Genomic DNA, 23,778 nt, shown 5'->3' with positions numbered 1-23,778 from the left:
TCGGCTTCGGTACTGCATTCGTGGTGCATCATCCCAATGCATTGACCATTGCATATTCAACTGGAGAGTCAAAAATTTACAAAACTCATCCAGATGTATCCATCCTCGCGCTTTATAATGAGGGGTGAAAATTCTAAATCTGGATATGATATACTGTCGCGATTCTTTGAATATTACGCTGGCATGGGTCCTGAAAAGCCAAGTGCCATCAAGTTTCACGAGTGCATGCAGAACCCGCCACAATTTGGTGATTCCAGCCGTGGAACTGGCTACATGCATCAGCTCTGCATACGGCATAACTTCAGCGTCATACGGAGGTTTGCACTTGCACATTCGACCCGTCAGCCCAAGGACTTCTAAGACTGTTCTAAACATATTTGTCCTCGCTAGATATAATCAAAAGTGAGAATCTGCCAAATTTTAGCATGACCTACTCCCGGATCTCTTTGGAAGGTACATATTTCGACTAAAAGGCTCTTTTAGGACCACTTTAACTCAGCCATAGTGTGACTTCAGTGTAGCACTTTTTAGTCAAGTCTAAATTTCAGTGAAGTATCTAACATCCAACTTCAAAGATTGCCACGACCTTACATTTAAAAGTTATTCAGGTACGACAAAACTCATCAAAAGTGGTATTCACCACCGTTCCTCTCTTTTCTTCATAAACCTGCGTCGCTCATCGGAATATTTTCATCCTGGTGGATGTTGAACTTCATGAGATTGCGACTGGACATATTTTCAATAGGTTTTCACCAGATTCCAGATTCTGAGACCAGAATTAGGAGGAAACCACCTGCTCTGTGTACATGGCTTGTCCATTCCCAACATAAGTGATGAATTCGATTTATGAATTATTAAAACTAGGAATAAAGTTATCGAAAATCAGTGTACTGTCTTCTCTACTTGTCCTTTGTTGCTTTCCATGTTTCTTTCTTCGTATTGTGTAATATTCTTGTTCATTCTTTTAGTCTTGTGATTTTTTACTAACGGGGAAACATGATCGTGTTTGCATTTAGTCCTCGGGTTGATCGCTTTTTGGACGTGCAGATATGAGCAAGGAAACGAGATACCAACAGACGCTTTGTGCAGTGTAATTAACTCGTGTGCTAATTGGCTTGTAATTTGAGTGTTGGCTTTAGGTAACTTTTCATGGGTTCCCGTGGTTGCCACGTAATTGTTGAATTTACCCACTGGTATTCAGATTCAATCCGAACATCGTGAATTAAATAACGCAACGTGTTGCCGCCCATACTCGTATGATGATTAATTTCTTTGGCAAGTAACACCCATCTAATGTGTAGAGAATCATAATTAAAGTTCACTCATATAAAGTTGCTTGAAAATTATTTATTTCGCATATGGTTATCAGGTCTCTTTATTACGTTCTAATCTCTACTACTTCTCGAGTACACGTTCCTTTTACAGTAGCAATTACTTGTAGATGCCTTGAAATATCTAATTACAAACGACGGAATTAAAAATACTGATTTCCTCAAACAGCATGAAACGATATACACAGTTTAATTTTAGTTTAAGTGTTTTACCTGTCATGAATTGCTCATCAGGAATAAATGACGGATATGTATTGCTGATTCTTCTGTTGACATGAAATAATTTCTCTGCTAATACCATGAAAGATTATTAATGACCGATACTTTCCGTTTGAATTTTTGTTATTAGGTGCAAGATAAAAAATCTGGATATACTGATCATTGATATTTAGTAACATTCAGAACTAATCTGGGTCGAAATTACACTTTCTTGGATTGGACCAAGCTGTATGTTCTTAAACAATTTTGAATTAGACTAAAAATGAAGACTAAGCTCATTTGATATGTACCTGAACACTTCCAAGCGGGCGGTTTTTGTCATTAAATTATTATTTAATCGCCGATCAAACAATCACTTATAAGAGGTCATTATCACGGCAGTAGATGAGGTCAATCTCAATTTGTAGGAATATGTTCCGCCCATATCAATAAACCTTGCCCAGGTCATGGCTATGTAAGACCTGATTTTCCAAAAAGTTTTAAGCTGGTAATTTCTTATATTTGTTTAAAATCATTGAAACTCTTCTTCAATACTTGGGATGGAAGGTAATAGACCTTCTTCACGTTCATTTTCTTCCATCTTAGGAGAGCGTTTCATATGAGTTGCTTGTCAGTACATAGCCGGAGGTCCTGAACATGTTCTGTTACAAATACAGGGATTTCGTTAATGCGTACAAGCGAAAAATTGCCGCCCCTTGTTATCAAACCGATGCATGTCCACGTATTTTTCTTCGACAGATTTCATTTTCCATTCTTTCCCTATTTAAAATAATTAATTTACACCTCTGATGATTTCTTTTCCGCGTTTAATGCAGCTCTTCTAAACGTGGACTTGATGATTATCTGTGCGAAAGAGAACCGTAAATTACATCTCGCTGGGCACAGGAAGTGTTTATTCTGAAATGGATTACCTGTTGATTCGTCGTGGTTAACTGATTGGCTTGTTGAGTGTCAGCTGAATTATCTCGCTAAGTCATGATATCGATCACGGCGATTATGAAGTTATCCCCTTAGCCATGGGAAACGGACAATCGTCGGATTTGCTGCCGCCTAAATCGTCTTGGAGATTGCTGAAACGGAAATTGATTAATTTGTAGAATTTCGTCTTTCGATTTGCTATTATCATAAAATACCGCGCATACACTTGACATATGATCAGGTGTGTTACACATTGTACTTCTGAAATCTCAAACACTAGTCAAACACCATCAGAATATTTAAGCAAATCTACCTTTTCTACCGCGTTGATGTTGAATTTAGAATTTGTAGTTGGAGTCACCTCCCAAAGATACTTTGTTTTAATCTAGCCAAGTTGCAATTCTTTCCAAGTTCCCGATGGATGATGGTTGAGGGAGTGGCATGATCGTATATTACCTTAAGTACTTTTATGCATGTCATCTCCTTTCCCTTATTAGAAAGTACATGCATTAGCGTTTACTTCATGCGTGACGCTTCTTTCGTCCAAAGGTTCATACTTTGTGTATAACACCTATTCCCAATTTGTTTTTAAATCATTAACATCTTACTTAACGCCTTTTCTGGTTGTTCCAACTTTGGATGCAACGTCTATTTCGTATTCATTTTTTAATCTTCCAAGAGAAAAATAAACGCGCGCAGTTACAATTTGTTTAACACTTGAAACCCACATGGACGACTGCTCATCACTGTTCGCGTTCTCGTCGAGGTCTCTCAGCACGCGTAACGACAAAGAGTAACAAACGCGTTCTTGCCCATCCACCGGACAATACTAGGGCTCAAAATTCAAAAGAAAGCAGCTGGTTGAAAACAACGAGAGCAACGCTTCAAAGGGAAATACTTGCCACAAAGTAGGGCTATTGCACTGGGTCCAGCTCCGCACTGCACCGAGGACCAAGGAGCTATGACATTGGCCGGTGCATCAGAGCTTAAAATCTGCCTGGTGTACCCAGGTCGCCATTAGTACACGGTGCTTTGTACAAGATCCATAACTCGTGATCGCCAACGTGCACGTGAACGTCGTTTGCGAGGAACATTGTCTTTACCAACACATGATGTGTCCTTATCATTCACCCTCGCTGCTGCGACAATACTCAGTGAATTCTGTTGGAAATGTCCTGCTCTTATGGATACTCTCGCCGCCCACTCTGTCGCGACGATTGTTTTATTTGCGAAGTATCTACAGTGGACGATAAATAATACTGAAAGCGAGGAGAAAATAGGTGAAAATAGTGAAAATATAAATTGTTTTTCGCTGGATTTGGGAAAACGTATTTGGTACTGTTGTGGTTTTATTTGATACAAAATGTAAGTTCTTCAGTTGGTTTTATTTCGTTGAAGTGAAACTTCTTGAACCACGGTAGGGTGAACCGCTGCTTGGGTCATTTAAACGAAACGAAAAAGTGAAACGCCAGGCACTAACCCTTGTAAATGCTACTTGAATTAGGCTACCGGTAATTCAATATGTTTTTTGGTAATATATATATTGTTTCTGTTGTGCCGAATGACAGTAGGTTTCATCCTGATTGTATGTGTGTATAAACAGTGAGAATGTTTATGTAAATTGGGATTTCGGAAACAGTTATTGGGCTCTATTGGCCCCAGAGGCACCGATATGTGTGCAGAATTTCCGTTTATTTTCGGTACAACAGGTGAATACTCTTTTCTCGGGTGTTTTGTTATATTATATCATAATGGTTCACCAGCATTGTTTGAGATAAAGCCGTTCAACCAATACTTCGTCGTCGTTTGTCAGCATTGTTTAAAATAAATCGGTTTAGCCAGTTTTGCTCCGTAAAGCAAATACTTGAATCTCCATCTCCCCTTCATTAATAAAGCATCAAATTTCAAATGATTCGGTGCATGAATATAGAATATCCCTTTCATATCACCTTAATAGTCGAAAAATGAAGAATGCGGGTAAAAAATTAATCTCATTATCAACGTATAGGTTTATTTTAATAATACTTAATATATTAATAGTACATATATTAATTCCGTGATGACTGAACTATCGGTATTTCGCTGTGGCAATACTTGCTAGGTCGCTCTTTAGGTAAATCATGATAAATGATTTCCCTCCTCCATCTCCCCTTCATTAATAAAGCATCAAATTTCAAATGATTCGGTGCATAAGTATAGAATATCCCTTTCATATCACCTTAATAGTCGAAAAATGGAGAATACGGGTAAAAAATTAATTTCACTATCAACGTATAGGTTTATTTTAATAATACTTAATATATTATTATTACATATATTAATTCCGTGATGATTGAACTATCGGTATTTCGCGGTGGCAGTACTTGCTAGGTCGCTCTTTGGGTAAATCATGATAAATGATTTCCCTCCTCCATCTCCCCTTCATTAATAAAGCATCAAATTTCAAATGATTCGGTGCATAAGTATAGAATATCCCTTTCATATCACCTTAATTGTCGAAAAATGGAGAACGCGGGTAAAAAATTAATTTCACTATCAACGTATAGGTTTATTTTAATAATACTTAATATATTATTATTACATATATTAATTCCGTGACGATTGAACTATCGGTATTTCGCTGTGGCAATACTTGCTAGGTCGCTCTTTGGGTAAACCGTGATAAATGATTTCCCTCCTCCATCTCCCCCTTCATCAGCCCCTTTCCCTTCCCGAGCCTTGTCTCTCCTCTGTCTCTTTGTAACATTATCATGCAAAAGTGGGGGGAACGGGGGACGATTGTAAGAAAGACGCCGACAAGCGCCTCGACGACGAGTAATTAATTATTCCCGGGAAAGTTAGGACTGGTGGAAGATGGCGTTGCGAAAATGGAGGACTCGCTTGGTGTTGGTAAGCCAGAAGTAAGACCAGGATAGATTCGCTCGTGGAGGTGCGGATAAAGGCTCGCCGTTTCGAACCCGACTCGCCAGTTTATATTCGGACCCCACGGTCGAGCCATTTGGTGACAGAGGATGCTTCGAGCTTAGTTTCAACCTGGCTGGATCTCACCTGTCTTTCCTCGATGCCGCACGTTAATTGCCGAAACTTCCTTCGAGGACTCGCGAAACGGCCAATCGATATCTCCCACTTCGGCAATCCAGTTATATCAGGGATTCTCGATCGGATTACTCGCCCAGCTTTTCGGGAAACACGAACTCGCCTTTCAATTGGAAAATGTCGGGACCGAGACATTTCCAGGGGTGGAAGGCGGCTGCGATTGTTGGCAATTGATTATTTTTCTTCCCACCTGCAGGCTTTAAGACTTGCCGGGAAACATACATCCCAATATTCTCATATAATAATGCCAACAATTAAGGTGATATGAAAGGGTCATTCTATTTATATTAAACGTCGAAATATTAAAAAACTTTTGTTCAAACTGGAATCACCGAGTCGTTGGAAACTTCAGCACGTGAAGGCATTTCTGGGGTGGAAGGCGTTTGCGATTGTTGGCAATTGATTATTTTTCTTCTCACCTGCAGGCTTTAAGACTTGCCGGGAAACATACATCCCAATATTCTGATATAATAATGCGAAGAATTAAGGTGATATGGAAGGGTCATTATATTTATATTAAACGTCGAAAAATTAAAAAATGTTTATTCAAACTGGATTCACCGAGTCGAAATTCTGCGGCATTGAATAATTGTAAATAAATTCATATTCGGTGTAATTAATTCAAATAGATTTCCTTGTACTAGCATTTGGAAGTACGGTAAATATTTACGTTTATTTCTGCATGTTTATTGGAACTAATTGTAAGTATTAAGAGGAATTTGACCTAGAGCGGAGATTGGGTTTGAAAAAGAATAATGAACCTTTTCGGACAAAACACCGTGTATACAATGGGGTTAAAGAATGAACACGTATACAATTACCGCGTTTATTTCACAGAAAGGGAAATATGCATATAAGGCCATTTAATGCTCCCTTAAAACGCAAATACACCGGTGTTCTGGCTTGCGCTTTAATTGGAGAGAGGAGATTTGCTCACCCCAATTTTCTCCACGTTATCCAACTCTGTGGAGTGACCAAGGATTTAACTCAGTAATCGACGAAAGTGTTATGATTAAATCATATTAATTTCAGTGACTCTGATTCTAAATAAATAATCTATCTTCATTCCCCTACTTAATCGAAGCGGTGCAGGTTAAGAGAAATGTCAATTAAATGTTTAAATTCTCGTATTAAACGCTGACTGGATTTTTGAAAGGCATCAGAGGTTCTTGTATCATAATTTGATAAAAATAAAAAGATTGTGAAAACTGACCAAGACCCTCTTTATCGCGCGAGCGAAAGTAGGAAAATTCTCGCGGAAACACGTCCACTTCGACCCCTGATTTGTTGCAGTGGACGTGCCATCATCTACATGTGCATTTTCACGTTTTTCTAAAGTCAGCCGTATTTTAAAAAAGTAACTCCACCAATGGAGATCGGATTACTCCTCGTATGAAGTGGATTATATTCTTCGATTAAATATCTGGAGAATTGTACGAGTGTTTAGAATACATGAACTGACGCTACGACTAACATCAGACTTAGGACTTCATTTCTGTAATCCATGCTTGATTAATCGAAATTTGTAACAGGCATTTGCCTATTACCAAATGCGTCGTGGGCTAATATGCATCATCGTTTATCATTTCTCTCCACCCAGGATATATAAAATGTTATATTCAGAAAACAGCAACGGATTATTATTTCAACGATCGATCAGCACCCCAACAAGGTGAAAGCGCCCAAAGAGCCCTTTAACGCACTCCTGAGATAAGGAAAAATGGTTAATTTTTGTAAAGGGATTATCTTTTGCGGTTTGGGAGGTAAATTACGGATCTGTAGTTACAGAGAAATTTTTTTCTGATTTGGATGTTAATTAATCGATGGGAATCGAGAGTCAACGCGGGTCATTCATTTTTTACACTGGTATTGATGAGAGGACGTGCTCGCCTAAATGTATCGGGAAACTTTTAGCCTGCCTGTTGATTTATGAATCGCGAACGGCTCAATCGACTAGCTGGAAAGTTTCAACAGGCAGCTCCTTCGTCAGCGATGTTTCAGCAGGTTTTAAACTTCGAGGAGTGATGACTTTCGCCGAGAAACAGGAATATCGCCGCTTTTGATCGATACCTTCGCTTAATGAGGAGACCCATCTTCCTTTGGCGTTGTATTACTGGTCCACTTAATGATCCTTAGTTTATCCATGGATAGGTGATACCACTTTTATGTAATAGTTATCCTACAATAAAACGATTGGTATAAACTATACACTGTTAAAAAAAATTCATACACTTTTAGTGCATAAGGTTGCAGTAAAATTATAAATTTGATATTCGAAAGTCATTTAGTACGCATTGTTTGGACATTTTTTCGATGAGTTATTTAGTTTACGATCCTTTCCGTAAGTTTATTTTTAAACAAATTTAATCGAGAAATGACAAGTATAGGTGGAATTGACGCGAAAGAAGTAAGTACCTACGCAGGAAAGTGTCTTACAATTATGGTTAGGTTTTCATGTAAAATATGTTTTAATAGGTTTATGTTTGGGTTAACATACGAGGCACATCAATATTATCACCAATTGCAAGATTATCCTCAAATTTACACATATAATGTAGGCCAATTATACATTTTACATGTAAAATTACCCTTTGTATGTAATATCACCATTCATATTTGCATATCAAATGTACGCCTGCAATGCGTTCTTTGGCTAAATTTAGATACTGAATCTGATATTACCCAGCTAATGTAATTTTACGGTATTAAGGTGAAGTGAAACACCCTTCAGATCAGTCGATTTGAATACAACACTTTTTTTTAAGGGTATTAGAGCAAACGATCCGAAACTTTGACACATCACTCCTGATCATCTAAGAATTGTCCCGACACATTGAAAATTTGGATTTTTGGAAAAAATTATTTAACTTAACCCAGGCCAGAATCAAAATGGCGTCGAGCTCTTATATTTCGATCAATATACAATTATCTAAGGCTCTGATATGAGAATCGAAAGGGTCAGGACAATTTTACGACAATTTAGAACACTCTGGTAATCGATAAACTCGCATTCGAACGGGACAAGGGCAAAAAAAGTGTTGTATGCGCTTGTATGCCAAAACGATGGTAATACGAGGTCTCGGAGTGAAAATTTAATTGACCTGGAAATCACAGATGGCGCAGGGGGTCCCTCTGCAGTCAATTAGGGCCCGAGAAAGCATGAATCCAGAGGATTTCTGGAGTTTTGCTTCGATTTCTTTATAATTATTGTACGAAAACGACAGGTGGAGTGTGCCATTTGGCACAATACCCAATATAATTCGACCCAGCTGTCAATATAAAAACCAACGTCGGCAACGTAGGCATTTAGAAAAATCTTCTTTACAGACGTCGACCAAGTTCCTCGACGTGTTTCATTTCACCTTAACAGTGGCAAGAAAATAACCAATGATATAGGGTGTAAATTTACATGGGAATTTTTTTTTCCCTGTTGGGGTGGTCAGGTGGGCACTAATTACATTGGTCTAAAGTTTCGGTTTCCACGTTTTGAGAGTACGCGAGGTTGTGAACGTTTACGCCGGTGTCACTTTGCACCAAGTGTGTATGCTTGAATTATATCCCACGTGCAACTTAATACCTGGTCGTAGATGCAGCTGAAACGTCGTAATGTAAAACGCAACGAGTCTGCATAAACCTCTATAAACGTCAGCACCTGCGGCGAGAGGAACTTCGTAATGTTGACCAAGTTCCCCTCCATTTCCTACCGTGCATTAGAACCCTTGTTTACGGGAAGTGTATTTATGAAAAAAATCCACGGCATCGTCGAGATCACCAGCCGGTCGGATTTACTATTCGCGGAGTTAATGGATTCGGCAAATGTTCACTTTCGGGACTTTGACGGGGCATAAGTGCCCATCGCCTGTACGCCATTACCGATCGAACTAATCGGATACGAGGGTTCATTATTTGTGCAACGCTAATGCCTTCGTATGACTCCCCGAATTTAAACCGTTTAACCGTGTTAATTATTACTTCATCCCTCTTATGCAATAGAGGGAAATGAAATGTTGGACGTTAATCATTTCGCATCTTCGCAACTCACCCGGAGTAATGAAGTAATATGCAGGGATCACTCTACATATATAAAACGTGAAAATGTTTATTAAACTTTTCTAATCATTTTAAACTTCACCACGTAATTAGGAAGGCCCTAAGGAAAAACGTGACGCTCGTGAAATTGCATAAATGAAACTTTGATTTAGCCTAGATTAGAACCAAAATCACGTTTCTTTGGGAAAAATGAAATTTCACTAGAGCATCGCGTTCTTTCTTGGGGCCTCCATAATCACGTGCTAATGCTTTATGTTATTTGGTGCAACTGGTTTGGAGAAAAGTTTTATTAATATATTTACGTTTTATAGATATAGAATTACTATTTTATTTTACTTTAAGGTGATATGAAAGTGGCGTCAAGGAGGTCTCGTTTATGAAACTTTTCTTCTAACTGGGTATACCGAATCGTTTCAAAATCTGCAATGTGAATATCGAGGCCATTAGCAAGGTCTCCACACCCATGAAATGTCAATTTTTTTAAAATATGTATATAGATATGTTTTAAATTTCTTGTAAACCATGAAATTTCATGAGTGTTAGGACCTTCCTTATAGCCTCCCTCTTCACATTGTCAATTTCGAATCGATTCGGTACACCCAGTTCGGAGGAAAGTTTCATGAACTCTTGTTTCATCAGATGAAACTTTCACATCCCCTTAAAGTAAAAAACATTCGTTCAGTCAACTATTTACCTTCCTCGAATTGGTTGCATGCCACTAATTGATTAAACCTTCACCTACATTTATGTAGGTGACATTATCGAACATATTACGCTTATCGGATAGACAATCCTAATCAATGCCGAATTACTGTACCATTGTAAACCCTAAAGACGATGTTTGGTGTCTGACTCGGTATCATCAGCACTTAAAAAACAATGCGCATGTTTTTGGGTCTTTCCTATTTAAAGACGTCTAACATAATATATGCGTACTGCATCTTGGAAATATGAAATCAGGAATGCTTTGATTTGGCAGGAATTGTTGAAGACATTATTGCCACCGTCTGAAATAATTATCGTAATAGACATCAACTTCACCTACATTTATGTAGATGGCATTATCGAACACATTACGCTTATCGGATAGACAATCCTAATCAATGCCGAATTACTATACCATTGTAAACCCTAAAGACGATGTTTGGTGTCTGACTCGGTATCATCAGCACTTAAAAAACCATGCTCATATCTTTGGGTCTTTCCTATTTAAAGACGTCTAACATAATATCTGCGCACTGCATCTTGGAAATATGAAATCAGGAATGCTTTGATTTGGCAGGAATTGTTTAAGAAATTGTTCCCACCGTCTGAAATAATTATCGTAATAGACATCAACGAACAGCAATGGATGGGCAAATTAATTTCGTTCTCGTGTCTGGCTAAGAATTTCGAGAGTTTCATTGCCGATAATTGCTCTCTGACGTGTATTTACGTATGCACGAAACACGTAGGACTGAGGACCGTGCAGATAATCATGCAACTCAGCGTATTGTTAGCAGCCATGATATTTCAAGTGCTAATAATCGCTTCGTTAGCGTGCCCGGCATTATTTACGCGTACCTCATGCAGTACCCTATTCGAATATTGAGACCGCACAAACATTAACCACAATATCCGCTTGGCGAGGACTCTGTCGGAAATTTGTGGCCAGATTCGAAACAGCTGGAAGTTGCTGCCATGACGGATCGTTGATACGCGGACATGTTTCACTGTCTGCTCAAACTTAATTGACCTGTCCAAGAAATATATTGTGGAGAATAATTGATAAAACAATTTGAAAATCTGGGCCAGTAACACCGGTTAACGTATAATATATATTTTTAATGCAAATACCAAGGAGATAAATAATTAATCTAAAGATTTCGAGTGAACAGTCCCGGGAGCAATCTCTAACATTCTCCAAGGTAAGACACATCACCTTCTAACATTTTTTTTTCCACGTGTAGAAATATGAATTTTCACTTCGTATAGAAATGTTCAATGGTTATAAAGAGTGTTATCATTGCAGAGTAAATTTGCATTGAATTAGGGTGATTATTAGGTCTTCGTGCGAGGCATAATACTCCTGAATGCGAGCTTTTGCACTCTTTTATTTATTTATTGTGAAGCTTCACGGCGGGGTACTGAGATTAAAGGAAAGCAGGCGTCTCAATAACGCGTAAGGTGAAGTGCAGCTCTTTTCATTAGGAGAGCTTGGAAAGTTGATATTTTCGATACGAGTGAAGCTTTACATATATTCAAAGGGACTCAAAGCATAAACGCGAAACTTTCAGTTTCGTAAAGTAAACAGTTTTAATTAAGAGAAGTCAATTCAATGAACTCCCTGCGGTTCTTTACCGTGTACAACTTATGAACTTCACAGGAACTTTTTAAAGTCAATTTACATCGCACGTTATTTTAAAAACCTGTCGATAAATATCGTAGAAAATATTCTCGAATGTGAAGTAGGAAGACGAAAACGAAGAAGGAGTATCGGTGTCAAATTAAAAAGGAACATTGTCAAGATGGGCGAAAATCACAGAAAATAACAATTGTCATCACTACCAATCATTTATATTTCACGTTAAAAGTGGATAAATATATAAGTAAATCATTGGGTGCCAAATGCACTTTAAATTTTATTGTGGCAAATTTCATTTGCGGTGTTATTCAGTACATGAAAGAGACTTTTTCACGCCACCGAACATTAATGCATTAATAAATCAAACGGGACACAAACTGCATTGACAGATCTGCAAGTGATTCAATTTTACCTCGATTTTCAAATTTATCAAATGAATGCCTTTTTAATAATAATTATGTTGCAACTATTGGGTAAATATCATCGTTGCCGAGCAGTAGAGCCTGCGTGAATCTCGTCGGCGGATGCGTAACGGCGATGCGACAAATCAGCTTCCGGCAAAGTGTTAAGACAATTTGTTTATAGCTATTTTTAAAAATTGCATAAAAAATGAAATCTCCCCATTTTCAGCACTTAACTTAGAGTCCCCTCGTTCGTGTGGTGAAATTTGAAATAAATTGGTACATCCAATTCGGAGAATACTATCACGAACGATTGACCCCTCAGATGCCACTTTCGCATCCCCTTAATGGAGTGTAAACGGAAATTCAATAGTTAGAGTCTCAGAGCTAATGTGTCTAAAGAGGCTCACGGAAGAAGAAAGAGAACGAAGGAAAACGGGAGAAAGTCTTCAGATGTGATCTACAAAGTGGATGCTCCATATTGACACCTCTTCGCTTGAACATTTGTTTACTTTCAACATCCCCTTTAAGCGACTCCATGCAAAGAGGAAATCCTGAAAACAGAACTTTTCTATCCCTGCCACTTTCCCTGGGCACTGCAACAGTGGAGTAATTATTAAAGGCCGCCTTTGCTGCATGCCAGGTATATGACAGGCACCTGTAAACGTCAAGCCCTTCTGCCGTGTGTACGTTCTTTGATGCACTTTGCCAGTAACCCTGGATCCTGCCTCTGTACTCGCGAAAACATTGTGCGTATAGGTAAACTCGCACGATCCAGCCTTGCGTATAGCCCACGTTTAATCGTGATGGGCTTGGAAATTCGTGCGTGGCCTAACACCCAAATGGATGTACACCGAGTTGGCGGATGAGCGCATACATACGTCTAGATCCACCCACATCTATTGTGCCAGTTACTTTTTAATCATCCATTTCCATCACCGGCCGAACGTTGCTACTGCTTTTGCCTGCCAACTCTTTTGTCCCCTTTAATAAACGGCCCGGATTTATTTACAAATTCAATTTGTCGTTCGTCAGTCCGAAGAGAGTCTGCGCGAGGATGGACTTTTCAGGGGGATTATCTAGACGAACTCCATCTGGGATGAGAGCGGATCTCTCTCGACTTCCGATTTCACCTGAATCCGTCCATATCGCTCAATAAACTGATGATAGCCCATTGCTTTGGGATCACCCGTCTTAACCCTTTCCTCGTTAAGTCCCTTCGATGTATGCCCAAAATTCATGAATGTGTACAGTCCTATAAGATTATTATAAACTTATTACACGAATGTACTAAAACTATAATATTTTGTTTAACAGTGTACCCTTTCCATTTCGCAAACAAATCCCACTGACTGAGAAATATTGTGATAGATACATGTTACCTGTACAACTATACAAAATGAATGAATACCACGAAATATGAAATGAAATACTAGTTCCTCCACTTCATTCGTTTGGTTCCCCCAACCTATAAGAAAATATTCATCTGTTAATTTCCCATAAATAAGGGGCGTCCTTCGCGATACATTTCTCTTCTAACGATTTGCCGGTCAATTTCCCTGGTATCGAGGAATACCGCCGATAAAGCAGGCGATCAATGGTGCTTGGTGGCGCATAAACTCCGACCGTCGACGAAAGTCCGGATTTCCTTCCTTTCCGGGCGTTTCATCCCCTTCCTGGGAAGGGCCCTCGCCCCGTGGCCACGTCTCGGAAATCCCTCGGTATAATTTCATCTGTGCCACTCGGTGGCGCCGCAGCCACTTCCTTTCCAACACTCGACTGACCCCGCCAAACTCGGTCTGGACGATGAACAATTTCCGGATCGGCTTTCCTCTCTTTCCAGTTCCTACCGCGAATGCCGTTCCGTCATCCACGAATCTACTCGAAACCTTTTCGCGCCGTCTCCGACTTTTCGTCCTAACGACCCAAGTTTGCATTCGACGGGGTGTACACGGCCAGGCTGGGATTGGACTTATGGGCCGAAGTAGATTTTACTTCTTATTACCATCTCAGTCATAACCTCGCTGCAAAGCAACGTGAAGAGTCATCCGGGGTACCTCTGTACCATGAACAAATGTGCGGTTACTTAGCGTTACCAATCCTGTGGCCTGGAAATCCTGGAAACTGTGGACCAACGATTTGACTCCTCAGATACATATAGGCTGACTTTCATTTCCTCTTAAGTGTTCGGCCACTGGTATACTTATTGGGGTCAATCCCGAGCCGAATCCCAAACACCCTACAACAACCATGGTACATGACCAGTAAAGGTGGGCTGAAAAACGGGTGTACGGGAGATCATGGGGAACCCGCTGATGGGAGCGATCGGGGTGAGTGAATTCCCACCTCGGAGAATACTTAGACCAACGATTTGACTTCTCAGATATATATATATAAGCTGACTCTTTCATATCCTCTTAAGTGTTGGGCCACTGGTATACTCACTTTACTGGGGTCAATCCCGAGCCGAAACCCAAACACCCTACAACGACCATGGTATATAACCGGCAAAGGTGGGCTGAAAAACGGAGGTATGGGAGATCATGGTGAACCATGGAGCGATCGGGGTGGGTGAATTCCCACCTCGGATTGAAGCGAGACGCAAGGGTGACGGGACAGGGGCTGGCTAGGCTGGAGGTCGCGATCCATGGGAGGGGACTTGACCCGCCAATTCAGCATCACCCGTACGAGCACTCAACCGCAAATCGAGTTCCGGCCGAAGGGCGGAATAAAATCGTCCCTCCCATCGGCTGATTCGCATGTAGGCAGGCCAGTAAGACATTACTCGCGAGGGACGCGTTTATTCGCCGTAGGGGCTCCGAGAGCCGGTGGAGTGTTGGTGCACGGGTTGCCGCGTTCGTGTGACCGCCGTTCGTACATAAGGGGTGCGGAAGAGTGAGAACTAGGGAGGAATAGAGATACGGGAAGAGGAGGCGGCGGCTTTAATGGGTACGGAAGAATAGAAGGTCGACGGAGCCCGGGCTAGGGGATGTTACTCGCTCGCTTCCGCCGGATATGACGTCCTGGATGTCGTTGCGCGTTATCATTCTGGTGTATTACGCGTACCTAGCCTTAGTTCGTAGGTTCGTACCGACGATACGTGTCGGCTGATTTATGCGCGATATCCCATCGGCCACCGGATCAGTTTATTGTTGAGATGGACCCGGGACATGGTCGATTGCACCGAAGTGCCGTGGGCGAGGGTGTTGTCCGTCATCCGGCACTTCGCGAGCGGGTATTATGGACCTTACTTTGTTCGCTACCCGGGGACTGATAAGACGGATGAGTGGTGTAATTTGCCACCGCAGACTGCAACTGGGAATCGGAAGGGAAATTAGAGATGCATCTTACGAGCTGGGGTTATGATGATCACCAGGATTTAAAATGGACTGGGATGTTTGCCTGGTGATTAGGATTTAGGGAAACGTTTTTTATGTCACTGCTTTCGTTTCATCCAGGTCATCGCAAGCGAGCGTTACAGGTTTTATGTTAGCTGCTAGTCGAGAACTGATTTTATTAATACTATAATTATGTTTGCACGGTAATTACTGTTCAGCGATAACAGCTTTGCCATTTGCTCTCCTTGTTACCATCATTGGAGAAATCCCAACAATTGTGTGGTACATCATACCCTCGTCAATGAAAAATCAGCATGAAAAGTAAAACCATCAAAGTTAATTCAACGAAGAAATATGACAGTTTCAACAGTGAATGTTTATACTGTATCTGAATAATTACGTTGGAAAAGGTAATTCCTTACATGGCTTGTTTTATCTAATTTCGGTACGTTAACGGGCTTTATGATATGTATATGGTTGAACAGATAACACTATCGTGTCCATAAAGTGGACGCGCGCCTCGCGATCTCCGCAAGACCAGTAATGACCAAGGGAACTTTCCTCCTCGTCCAGTAAATACGCACTTCAATGTATGTTTCGCCTTGTTGGGTTACAAACTCGATCCATTGTTGCACGGTACAACCTTCGCGTACGAATTATCACAGTTCGAGAAATCAGAGCCAATTAATGATTTCAAGTAATCACTTGTGCTACTCATGATAACACAGGACATAAAATATTCCACTTTATCGTACTTGACATGCAGTAAAGAGAAACAGTGGTACAATACCTCAAAGTAAAAAGAGGAGGGCTAAAAGATGGTTCAACGAGAACATCCAGTACTTCTCCAAAGGCACATTTTTTGTACCACAAGTAATCACTTCGATGCTGGTTAAAAGGGTTAATAGATTGTAAAATTCGCTTTAATCAAAGTGAGTTCAAAAGAGAATGGAAAAGTATAACGAATGTTTGCTTATGCGGCTCTTTTATTTTATGTTTTACAGAGAAATTAAAATAGAAAGAACTTTTGAAATGCTTCAAAACGCCGGACTTGTGGAGATTGAACGTTTCAGACTTTTCCTTTCACGGTGTACATGATTCCAGGCGAACGGCGAGTTTGAATCGCAAAGTTAAAGTGGTTTTAGAAACCATAAAAGATTATATTGGAGTACCGATAGCAGGAATTTTTTATGCAAATTTCTGTTCAAAAGTTATCGACAGTTAAAGTGCAAAAAGCAAGGAAAAGGAAAGGTCATTATTTGGGTCTGAATTTCTTTCTCGTAAAATAATCGCGCCATAAGTTCGCAATTAATTATACGAATTGTAATAATGAAATGACAGGTTTCCCTTGTAATATTTTCAGAGCTTCTCGTCTCGATTCAGTTAGCAAATTACTATGTTTAATTAGACTGGAGTTTATGTATACTCTCGACATGTACCCTCCGATGTAAATAGGCTTTCTTCTCCGTGGTTGATATCGACTTTAAATGCGGCATTGATATCAGGAAATGAATTTAACGGAGCCGATAGGCAGCGGAATCCATCGGCCGTGAGTATTGCTGGTTAGATTGGCATTTCTTGAGCTCCGACGAAGGCAAAAGAGAACCGAGAGAAGGAAATCGTGCCCGAAGCGAAATTCACGGGACAGAAGGGAAGGCTGGAAGGGGAGGAAGAAGAATCGGCAGCTTATTTTTATCCCACATCGAATGGGACTTGCGATTCGATGTGACGTAAATCTTGATAGGAGGACATCCTCTAATTGCATACATTCAAGGGATGGAACGGGAGACTATCGCTCCAGGTGGAGATTTAACAAGAGAAGCGGTTTTCTTGTCTCGTTTACTCCCCGTAAGACCTCGTTTCAAGAATGACAGTTCATATCTGCGTCCCAAATCATTACTACTTTCATGCGAAATAGAAAGAATCTTAAATGTACCGTGAGAATATTAACCAATGGTAAACATTTATAACGAATGTCTAAATAAATGTATAACTGTAGAAAATGACATCAGAAATTGAGAAATTACGGAGAATAATGGATGGCTTTATGTACTAGATTTATAGCAAACGCTTATAAAATATGTAGATTAGATGAAAAATTAGGGCACCACCTTCGAATGGAACTTCCATAAAATATTATAAAATTTGAATATTTATTTACCAGAGTGGGTACTATGTATTTGGTCTCGAAACTCAATCGAGTTTCTTGATTTCGCTTCTTCCGATATTCATTTACATTTATGCCTGGTTCCGCCAACCTCGGTCAAAAAGTTAATCCTCGGTTACAATGCACGTTCCACCATATTTTAACGGCGGGTTAATTTGTCATTAAGCTCCGTTTAGATTAACCAGCCAAATTCGATCGTTTAGTTTTGGTTAATCGAACTTCAACTTAAAAACCTCGATTGAAAAGCTAATCCTCGATTATAAGGAGATGCACGTTCCGCAAGATTTTAATGGCGGATTAATTTCCATTAACCGCCGTTTAAATTAACCAGACAAATTCGATCGTTTAGTTTCGGTTAATCGAACTTCAACCTAAAAACCTCGATCAAGAAGTCAATCCTCGATTATAAGGAGATGCACGTTCCGCCACATTTTAACAGCGGATTAATTTCCATTAATCTCCGTTCAGATTAACCAGCCAAATTCGATCGTTTAGTTTCGGTTAATCGAACTTCAACCTACAAACCTCGATCAAGAAGCTAATCCTCCATTATAAGGAGATGCACGTTCCGCAAGATTTTAACGGCGGATTAATTTCCATTAACCGCCGTTTAGATTAACCAGCCAAATTCGATCGTTTAGTTTCGGTTAATCGAACTTCAACCTACAAACCTCGATCAAGAAGCTAATCCTCGGTTATAACGAGATGCACGTTCCGCCACACTTTAACGGCGGATTAATTTCCATTAACCGCCGTTTAAATTAACCAGACAACTTGAACGTCAAGTTTAACCTGCGGTTAAGTAATAAATGATTTACCCGAGGTTGATGGAACCGGGGATTAAGATTTCACATGAACTTAGAGACCGAATTTTCGTTGCAAGTTGTATCCGCGTGCGAGGTATATTTCGTTTGTTGATGAACCTGCGATTATATAGGAAAATGTTTAATTTATTGTAACGTTTGTTTACAGTCCCCCCGGACATCCTGGACTATCAGACCAGCACTGACATGGTTGTGCGCGAAGGAAGTAACGTAACCTTACGATGTGCAGCCACAGGTTCTCCGGTACCCAATATCACCTGGAGACGCGAGGACGGCCAAGTAATTCTCCTCGGGAACAAACAAGGTGATTTTCAGCACAGACGCGAATTCCCGGCAAAACTAAATGTAGGCCTTTCCACGGGCTAACAATCCCCCTGAATACGTCCGCCGGAGAAGAGGGAAAAATATATTTCCCCATGTAGAAAGGAAGGTCGGGTAACAAAAAGCTTTGCGCGGTACATAAAGCGACGGCTCTGTTTCCTGCCGCTTTTTAGGTTGACTTGGAAACAAGTCTTTATTAAATTAACCGAACTAATTAATTGTGGATTAAACTGACACCACTGACACGGACCAGAAGTGGAAATATTATTTTCTTGAATCAGAAACAGGATACAAAGATAATGCTTGGCTAAATACCGTACACGACGTGAACGTCATATTTTCCCTAGTAGCACAAAATATTTATCATACATTATCTATATATTTAACGAATATCGTACATTTCGTAAATATTTAACAGACATTTAAAATATTTGCATAACATTAGCCTCATTTTTTCCGTAATATTTATTCCTTACAGACGCATCGAAACATTTCGTTTTATTTTAATATAAATGTTTCTTTCAATATTATCTGCAGAATACATTATAAACGTCTTAAAAATGTTTAAAATCAAAATCACCCGTTTTGCGCCCATAACGAAATAGCACAACGAAAATCTTGCAAATCTTTTTCGTGCGTTTTAATATCAAATGGAGTGTTAGACAATACTCGAAAAGTAAAAAATGTATATACATATATATATTATATGTTTATAAATTATTCAAACTAAATACGTCACTGAGATTTTCAGCAAATATTTTAGATGTCTTCAAATGAAATCTACGGGATATCTTAAAAAATATGTCGCTTGAAATATTTAGCAAAGATCTCAAGAAAATATATGGAAATTATTATTATATACTAGGGTTTCAATCGTAAAAGGAAAAGTAATGCATGTAACTTGCCGATCTCTCATTTAACTTGGTATGATTTTAATGAGGCCATGGCACAACGTAAAGTTCCTATTGTTCGAAAAATGTTTCCCCCGGTAAGCATGAAACAATGTACGCGCAAAAATGGACCATTCTTTATGTTGAATTCTTTTGTAATTCGTTTTACCTTTTGGGGGGAACATTTCACGTCGCTAGATCGTGTGGCCATTTCGATTTTAAGGTAAATGAAACATCCTTCAAATCAGTCGATTCGAATACAACACTTTTTTTTAAGGGTATTAGACCAAACTGTCCAAAACTTTGACACATCACTCCTGATCAGCTAAGAATTGTCCTGACACATTAAAAATTTGGACCTTTCAAACAAATTCTTTAACTCAGTCCAGACCAGAACCAAAATGGCGTCGAGCTCTCATATTTTGATCAATATACAATTATCGAAGGCTCTGATATTAGAATCGAAAGGGTCAGGACAATTTTACGACAATTTAGAACACTCTGGTAATCGATAAACTCGCATTTGAACGGGATAAAGGCAAAAAAAGTGTTGTATGCGCTTCTTTGCTAAAACGATGGTAATACGAGGTCTCGGAGTGAAAATTTAATTGACCTGGAAATCACAGATGGCGCAGGGGATCCCTCCGCAGTCAATTAGGGCCCAGAAGGCATGAATCCAGAGGATTTCTGGAGTTTTACTTCGATTTCTTCATAATTATTGTACGAAAACGACAGGTGGAATATGCCATTTGGTACAATACACAATATAATTCGACCCAGCTGTCAATATAAAAACGAACGTCGGCAACGTAGGCATTTAGAAAAATCGTCTTTATCGACGTTGATCAAGTTCCTCGACGTGTTTCACTTCACCTTAAGAATCCTACGTAGGTAAACTGGATTTATTGAAATGTGCGTGTTGCGTGAAGAGCCACTTGTCGAATTTGTTGTACTATTTGCATTTTGATCGTTTCCAAAATGCGCTCTGAAAGCGTTTTGGCCCAGCTGATAGGAATACTTCCCATTCAATTCCACGTGGTTGTAACACTACTGCTGCACTTTCACGGACAATGCATTTCCCTCTGCAGTAACGACATTGTCAGACCTTTGTCCGGAAGTGAAGTACGAGGAAAATCTAAAAGGATCGTCGCGGTGGAGTCGGACTTCGCGTTTGTGGGCCGTGATGAATAGAATATACCTGCCATTACCTGGGGATTAATGCAGACGTAAATGCGTATATTACTATTATACTACGTACTGGTTATTACGGCTATTTAGGTTAATATCTCATTTCATATCCCAAGGGAATATCAAGCGCAAAAAGACCTGCCGCGTACTATGGTCCGGGTTCGGGGAACCATCACATAAGTCCTGTGACTAATCTCGCGTTGTGATACCAGGGGAACCATATTCTGACATTTTTCCCCGGCAATGCTTCCTCGGAATTTTTCTAATGTACTTACGTTAATCACTTAATCATTTAATTGGATTGTTCCAGTTACGCGATTTTTTAACGTTTCTTATTTCATGTTTGGTGCCCCTTCTGGCAGACCCTCTACTCTAGCGATGTAACGAGTCGAATACTTTACCAATTCGAGTTACTCGAATTGGAAATCATGAGCAGCTCGAGTTTGAACTCGAGTTGATATTTCGATGCGACATAACGATTACTCGAATAAAGAAATAAAGCGCGATCTTGGTCTCACTCTTGCACTCATAACTCGCATTCGTTTGTACTAATAACTTGAGGTACAAGAAACATGACTCGAGTTGACTCGAACACATGCTATATATATGTAAATATTGAGTAATTTATTATTTATACTGCCAAGACGATGGAAAAGTCGAGTGTACTAGTGTTGGAACAGCCATTATTCATGGAATGTTTAATGAAGGGAAATATTTAACGTCGTGTTTGGCAGCTGGGACGTGTTCAACCACTGGTGCACTTACCTTAATACCTTCGCTCCGTTTATACTACTGATAAAGACTTTTGTTAATAAATTTTCAACGCCGCTGAACACCGCTCTACTTATTCCGTGTTCGCGAGTACCTCGAACAAAAGGAGAAAATGTCCGATTTGTTTGGATTTGTTTAGACCCTCGAGAGCAGCCCCATCTGATCCGCGATCGCAAGGACAAGATGAACACTATACTTGCTAATCTACTAAATGATCCTTGATAAACAAACGAATCGAATGTACCTGTCATCGAACAGCCATTATTCATGGAATGTTTAATGAAGGGATATATTTAACGTCGTGTTTGGCAGCTGGGACGTGTTCAACCACTGGTGCACTTACCTTAGTAGCTTCGCGCCGTTTATACTACTGATAAAGACTTTTGTTAATAAATTTTCAACGCCGCTGAACACCGCTCTACTTATTCCGTGTTCGCGAGTACCTCGAACAAAAGGAGAAAATGTCCGATTTGTTTGGATTTGTTTAGACCCTCGAGAGCAGCCCCATCTGATCCGCGATCGCAGGGACAAGATGAACACTATACTTGCTCAACTATTAAATGATCCTTGATAAACAAACGCAAGGCGCCTTAGGAACTGTGTGCACTGCATTCGCGGCTCATCCAGTCTGGATATCCAGGCTGGATATCCAGCCCAAGTCTCCCAGGAGGATAAACATCCCGTGTTCGGCTGAGTCCAAGAGTTAGGACGAGGTGATACGTCTGTAGAAACAGGAAGCTCTTTTGTATTTGCCCTGAAATTCGCAAATACCGCGGGCGACTCCCAGAACGAGCCGGAACTCACTTCCGGTATTTTCATTTTGGTAAGAAATTGTAATCGGGATGGAGTCACCGGACGATACGAGTTGTATAGAGGTTTCTCTTGTGTGCACTTCTCTTTCTGCCAGTTCCACTGCGTTCATCCGGAGCTGAGTTTTGCCTTCCTGAATAATGGACTGAATCGGAAAAAAGTTGCCGGAAGACTCGGTTTTATCGTTCCACGACACTTACATTAAACCCGAAACATTCTCGCGTACAGAAACAACAGGACGGCGATTTTGAACGGTCGCGATAATTATACCAGATCCTTTCAATAATTAAAACATTGCACTGTGTATCAGCCAATATGGTCAGAAAGATACTGTTTCGTCGCAGTCTGGCTTTACGTTTTTGGAAATTAGATTGAGTCTGATATTTGAGAATTATTTGAAATGGAATACAGAAAATACGAGTAGCAGTGTAGCAGGTTATTTAACGCCGATGCAGTCCAACCAGATATAAAATGTAAAATGTAACTTGATAACGAATCGGATTCAAAATTGATTGCAGTTTGACATTTGAGAAATTTGTAGCGAAAGATGTATGAAATTCAAGTAGGGTTGTACAATCTTGTGTGTATCGATTATATACAACCGGGAATATAATAAAGATGTCACTCGACGACGACATGCAAGTTTAACGGAAGTCATTAACTAGGTTTCGAATCGCTCAATTTCATTTCGAATCAGCTGTTTCTATTACTAGTAAAATAAAATATTGTGCGGATAATTCACTGTTAGGATTAACAAAACGATTTAAAGTTTCGCGAGAGTATCGATAGGTTCCAAATCTATTACATCCATTCCGGATCGGCTTGTCGCTTAACTAGTGATACAAAATATTTCGTTGATAATTAATTATTCAATGTAATTGCTGGAATGGTTGAATAGATCCTCGCAAATTGGTCAAGATAGAAGACCAACAATGGATCCGGTTATCAAAATTAGGTAGTAGACGGTATTTGAATATCATCAGAGTTGCATCAATTAGAATGCAGTTGTTATTTCGTACTATACAGACGTAGAAAGTCTCATTTTTCTAACCACAAATAACCTAATATTTTTTGTTGATAGCGTTGCTATTTTGGGACCCTTCCGAGGTC

At 39.8% G+C, this 23,778-nt stretch overlaps 1 protein-coding gene across 1 annotated transcript in view; it reads left to right on the top strand.

The window, feature by feature from the left end:
* LOC105694408 (neurotrimin-like) overlaps nucleotides 1-23,778 on the top strand; it is a 98,169-nt gene that overhangs the window by 44,330 nt on the left and 30,061 nt on the right. The window contains exon 4 of the mRNA XM_012415049.1: nucleotides 18,837-18,992. Coding sequence (XP_012270472.1) covers nucleotides 18,837-18,992 — 156 coding nt within the window. The remainder of the gene's footprint in view (nucleotides 1-18,836; nucleotides 18,993-23,778) is intronic.

The sequence above is a fragment of the Orussus abietinus genome, unplaced genomic scaffold, assembly GCF_000612105.2.
Source record: "Orussus abietinus isolate OABI.00-Male unplaced genomic scaffold, Oabi_2.0 scaffold45, whole genome shotgun sequence".
NCBI lineage: Eukaryota > Metazoa > Arthropoda > Insecta > Hymenoptera > Orussidae > Orussus > Orussus abietinus.
The sequence above is the reverse complement of the archived record's forward strand: the minus strand, read 5'-3'. Positions and strand labels throughout refer to the sequence as shown.